Source organism: Nicotiana tabacum, chromosome 22 (genome assembly GCF_000715075.1).
Source record: "Nicotiana tabacum cultivar K326 chromosome 22, ASM71507v2, whole genome shotgun sequence".
Classification (NCBI taxonomy): Eukaryota; Viridiplantae; Streptophyta; class Magnoliopsida; order Solanales; family Solanaceae; genus Nicotiana; species Nicotiana tabacum.
Window position 1 is genome coordinate 222,703,835 of NC_134101.1, and position 5,454 is coordinate 222,709,288.

Sequence of the window (5,454 nt, forward strand, 5' to 3'; positions counted from 1 at the left end):
GTGTCAGTAGCCATGTGATAGTGTGGCCCTTCAACATTCATGTCCACATAAAGGAAACCATAAAATGAGACAAAATAGTCCCCTAAAGTTGCCTTTTAATGCATAAAAGAACACAACTCAATTTTACCCCACCCTTTGCCCTTTCTCCCTCTTTCTTTTTCCTTTTTCATAATCGTAATGATAATCAAAATCCTTTCCCATTTTTCCCCTATTTTGCCTTTTTCCTAATATAACCCCCTTCCCTAATGAATGATTGGAAAATGAAAAAGTGGGTGATCTTTACCGGTCTTACCTTTCATTTTCCTTTAGGATTTCTCATTCAATCAACTAGCTGCAACAGGTTCAAGACACCTTTTAACCAAGCTAAATCTATACATTCATTTGGCAAAAAACATGGTAATCTAAAAGATATTCATTTTCCTACACTAAATTTTACATGACAGCAAGCTATAATTAAGAGGGGGGAAGAGAAAAAACTACTACTACAGTATAATATCTAAGGGTTACTACTACTACTCTACTAGCCTTTGTTATGGTATGTTTCTGTGTGGTCCACAGCACACAGCTACAAAAGAGGGTACACAAAATAAACAGAGAGACCCCACTCCCATGAATCAGTTCATCTGTCCTTTACCTATGCATTATATGTATTTGTTGTAAGTAGTATGATATTTGATGATGGCAGTAATCTTGTGGAGATCTTCCTTTACAGATCTTTTCTTCTGTTGTGTTTGGCTATACAGCTAGAGGACTTCAACTACTTGTATCTCATGATGCCTACCAACCTGTCTGCATAAACAAAACACAAAATGAAAAGTATATTACATATATATAGATGATATATGACAAGGTAAGTCTTGACGTAACTAGTAGAGTTGTTGTCATGTGACCCGGAGGTCATGCGTTCAAGCCATGGAAATAACCTCGTGCAGAAATGCAGCGTAAGGTGGTATATAATAGATCCTTGAGGTTCGGTCATTCCCCGACCCCGCGCATAACAGGGGCTAGTGCACCGGGCTGCCCTTTTAGGTGATATATGACAAGGGAATCTGATTTACAAACAGAGCAGGTTCTCTTACCAAGTCAAGTTGATCCCTCCTCCATAGTCATGTTGAACTCTAAAACCTAAGTTTCAGTGGCTTCTCAGAAGTAAACCTGGTAACAACAACCTCAAATTAAGTATCCTCTCTTGAAACCATAGAGAGAAAACACACTGTTAAGTACTACCTTGGTGTCAAGAAGCAACATCATTTAAGAGACGTAATGTTGAAGAGCAGAAGTGGCAGGAGGCATAGGGACGCTGTTAGTAGTTATTGTTGTTGTTGTTGCTGGCGTTGTCATCGCGGAACTAATGTCAGCTTCAGCTGAATCAATGGAAAACCCGAAATGTTGTTCCGTAACCAATTTCGTGGGAGAAGCAAATAGGTTATCAGGAAGGATGTGCTCCAAGCTGTTTCAATGACAAGGAAATCTCAGAAACATTAGAAAGAATATCCAAGAGAATAACCACAGAATTGCACCAATACACACTACATTGCAAAGAAGCAACACCATCAGCTTTGAATGTAGAAATTATATGAAAAGGCTTAAATATAGCACCACAACTGAGAACTTCATGTTGATGAACCTTGAAATTTCAGCAACGAAATTGATGTTTAATACCTTTCTCGAGGATACGAATCATCGGTATTCGAGGTCTGCTCCTTATTGGAACCTCCATTTCCATTATTTGTATGTAGCAGCTCCTGAGGTACCTTCTCATCGGCTGCATCAGATGGGGGCTCGGTGGGTTCCTGGAAACCTTTGTTTTCTGCAGGTAAAAAGAATCAGCCAACACTTGATATAAAAAAATGAAGAAGAAAAACAAAGTGTTCTAAGTGTTAACCTGCTAAGACTTCTTGGTTGATGCCATTAAAAGAACAAAAAACACCCGGAGAGAGGCTGGGTTGGAAGTGATTATTGTGATGGTTCTTCATCAGTTGCAAATTCATTAACCTTCTGCCTTGAAGCTCAATTGCTTGCTGCAACTCAGCATCATGCTCTATTTTTCTTCTCAACATCATCGCGTGCGAATTATGAAACATCCTTGCTCCTGAACAAAAAGGCACTTTCAACCGTCTCCGTCGTACAACTAAAGAAGAAAAAGTAATCTAGCTCATTTTCTTACCAAAGGGAATATCATAGAGCTCCCCGGACTCGAGCTCTCCTCTATCAATAGGCTGCTGCTGTTGCTGAAATTGCTTCCTTCAATTCGATTGAGAATGGAAAAATTAGTCATGCACAAAAGTATGAATCACAAATCATCATAACAGAAGACAAAGATTGTGTTTCCATACTTGTCTGGGAATTTTCCCTTTTCTTTGTATGGTTTAACAAGCACGCGAGAATCACACACAAAATGAGGGTTCCCTTTGGCCAAGATAATCTTCACGGTTTCTGGATAGACGAATGTAACAAATCCAAACATTCGCTTCTGCTGATATGGAATTCTAACGTCTTGCACCGGGCCATACATACTACAAAACAAATCAAGGACCATCTGACATTAATATTTCATTCTAATTTGAAGATTTCATTGATCGAATAAGAGCAAGAATAACAAACCTAAAGTAATTAGACACATCCTCCTCCTTAAATGTGCTATCGGCAGGAAATGTCAAGTAAATCTGTCTCGAACTAGAATTTGAAATTCCACCTAGCGCCATTGCTGAAAATTCATTTCTGTCAGGTAGGGACCGACCATATTTGTAGAACTCATCACTTGTCATTAATGCTGCTGCCGCCGATCTGCAATTCAGACCATACCAATAACATAACTCAAAACCTCATGCCTATATTTAGACAGATATACTATATTTGACCAAACAAAAAATGAGTCGGTATACTATGCTAAAAATCGCTTAACAAATAAAAATTTAAAACAATGCAAGACCCAAAACCCAGATTTCAAGAACACACTAAAGTCAATAACTTTCCTTCAAGTAAAAACCAAAACAAGCCAAAACTCAGTTAAATGCCACCAACTAGCCCCAAAATAATCTTTCACTTCTTATTTCAAGAACCATATAAAGTTCCAAGGTGATATTTATTTTTCATTATCTCAGTCAAAGTACTGAACCTCCTGAAACTGGGAAATGGGTCAATGTAAGGAAAATTACTTGGAAGGAAATATGCATGAAAATTGCAAGAAATTGGAAAATGCAAGAACCAAAAACCCAAATTCAAGAAAACACCAAAGTCAACAACTTTTCTCAAGAAACAACAACCCAAGCAAAAACCAGCCCTAATGCCCATCAACTAGCACAGAAATAAAACGCCCTTCTGTTTAACCCTCTAAAATTCCAAATGAAAAGGTGAAATAATTTTTCATTATCTCAATCTAAGTATTGAATAGTTTAACCATCCATTAGATACATTCAGAATCTTTAAACAAACTGGGAACATTGGTCTCTCGAGTTTAAATTCCAACAGAAGCAAACTAGATAATTTCTTTCCATATGTCCAAATTTGGTGGACAGAGTTACCTTATACTTGTGTTGGTGGGAGGCGCAGATCTCCTATTGAATTAGTCATTATTGGATGTTATAAGAGTACTATACATATGAGAAAAAGAAAGACATTATCAAAATGATGCAAGACCCAAAAACCAAGATTCAAGAAAACGCCAAAATCTAACAATTTTACTCGAGGAAAAAAAAACAACACAAGCAAAAAATAGACCCAATGCCAATCAAAATATCTTTCATGCACCTGTTGTAACCAAATGGATGATGATGATGACCAGAAGCCATAAATCTCTGCCGTTGCTGTAAAGCTTTCACACGCAAAATCTCATCAAAATAATCAACATTGCTAGGAGTATTTTCCTCCCCAAATCCACCATGCAGAAACTTACAACTATTTCCATTCTTGCAAAATCCTTTTGCATAATACATGCAAGGCTTCCAATCACCAAAACCCCCATTATTATCATCATGGGACCTACCAAGAAAAACATCATTTTGATTACTGTTTTCCTCAAGAAACGACTCATTTAGAAATGACAACTGATCTTGAAATTGAATATTGCAATATTCATCAGTTGGCTCGAAAAAAGGTAGTGATAAAGAAGAATCTGAAGAGCCAGAAGCAGTATTTGAGTTTGGACCATTCACTACAGTAGCATATGACACTGGTCTTGGACTTCTTGAAAACACTGGGGACCCACCAGACCAAGGAGATGAAGGCAAAGATTGAAACCCATTGTTTGGTATAATGATTCTTGGTGATGAATGGGGAAACGGGTTGAATTTAATGGGGTTTGGAACGGGAATAAACGGCGAAGGAGATGAAGGTGTTGATGGTGCAGATGAACTGTTCGATGAAAGTCCTAAACGATTTTTTACTTGGTTAATGAGAGAGATTAACAAAGTTTCTGGACCAAATGCTAGCCTTATCATCTCCTTATCTCCTTGGTCTTGTATTAGTATATAACCCATGATTTTTGAAGCATTTTCTGGATCCAAACTTTGGATTCTTGACAAAACTGTCTTTGTTGCTTCATATGTATCCATGTTTTGTGATTATTTGTGTGCAAATGACAACATTCACTACTATATATCACTACTGCTTCACTTTGGGCTTCCACTATGTTGGAACTTCTTTTTAAGAGGGAGAGAGAGAAAGTGGTTAGGGTTTTTTAAAGTAAAGAGTGAGTGTGTTTGATGAGAGAGAATATAAAGATTAAAAGTAGGCTTATTATTAGGATAATTAGCATTTAGAAATGGTTTTATTTGTTGGTTTATTTTTGGAAATTATAAGGAAGAAGGTGGCAAAGATTTTAAACCATGTTATAAAAGGCAATGATGGGTTGGTCTTGTAGTCGTGCAATCATTACATACCTTATATTATGCAAGTGTGTGGGACATTTGAGTGGGATATAATAGACATTGGAAGTAAAAAGGATTACTCACACGCTCTCTTTGTTTTAATTATTTTGGGGAAAATTAAGAGTGAAATTAATGGTCAAGTGATCTATAAATTACGGATTTGAATCAGTACAATCAGTATTACGGATTTGAATCGTACAATCAGTTGTTGATGCATCGGGGTAGATTGCCTACATCACACCTTATTGGGTGCGGTCCTTTTCGGATCCTACATGAACGCGAGATTCTTTGAACGCTCTGCTTTTTTAAAAAATCAAATTAAATTAAATTAAAATTTATTTATTCCCCATACATCATACTTTCAATGTCAAAACATCAAACTCCTAAAAAAAATGTTTTATAAAATTACCAATAGTTGGAAAACTTAAGATCATTTAAGCAATTCAATTTAAAAACTAAAATTGTCTAAATAACGTATTTACAGCAAAGAGAAGGGAAGAAGAGAGTAATTCAGTAGGATTTTAATATGCAGTGGTTGTTTCAGAGTTTAAGATGGGGATTAGAGTCCTTTTTCTTACGAGTCTAG

The 5,454-nt window shown here is 36.7% G+C and overlaps 1 protein-coding gene across 3 annotated transcripts; it reads right to left on the minus strand.

Moving 5' to 3' along the window:
* Positions 1-304: 304 nt before the first annotated feature.
* On the minus strand, positions 305-4,738 carry LOC107825915 (zinc finger CCCH domain-containing protein 46). 3 transcript variants are annotated; one of them, XM_075243972.1, is made up of 9 exons: positions 3,751-4,738; positions 2,605-2,787; positions 2,337-2,516; positions 2,168-2,244; positions 1,886-2,092; positions 1,663-1,801; positions 1,228-1,450; positions 1,080-1,155; positions 305-789 (listed from the first exon to the last, which is right to left on the minus strand). In XM_075243972.1, the coding sequence occupies exons 1-7, from the start codon at positions 4,551-4,553 to the stop codon at positions 1,252-1,254; spliced, it is 1,788 nt and encodes a 595-aa protein (XP_075100073.1). In that variant the 5' UTR covers positions 4,554-4,738; the 3' UTR covers positions 305-789; positions 1,080-1,155; positions 1,228-1,251. The 3 variants fall into 3 exon arrangements, with proteins under 3 accessions (XP_075100073.1, XP_016508323.2, XP_016508322.2); XM_016652837.2 differs by having other exon boundaries at positions 305-785; positions 1,663-1,810; XM_016652836.2 differs by having other exon boundaries at positions 1,663-1,810.
* Between the last annotated feature and the right edge of the window lie 716 nt (positions 4,739-5,454).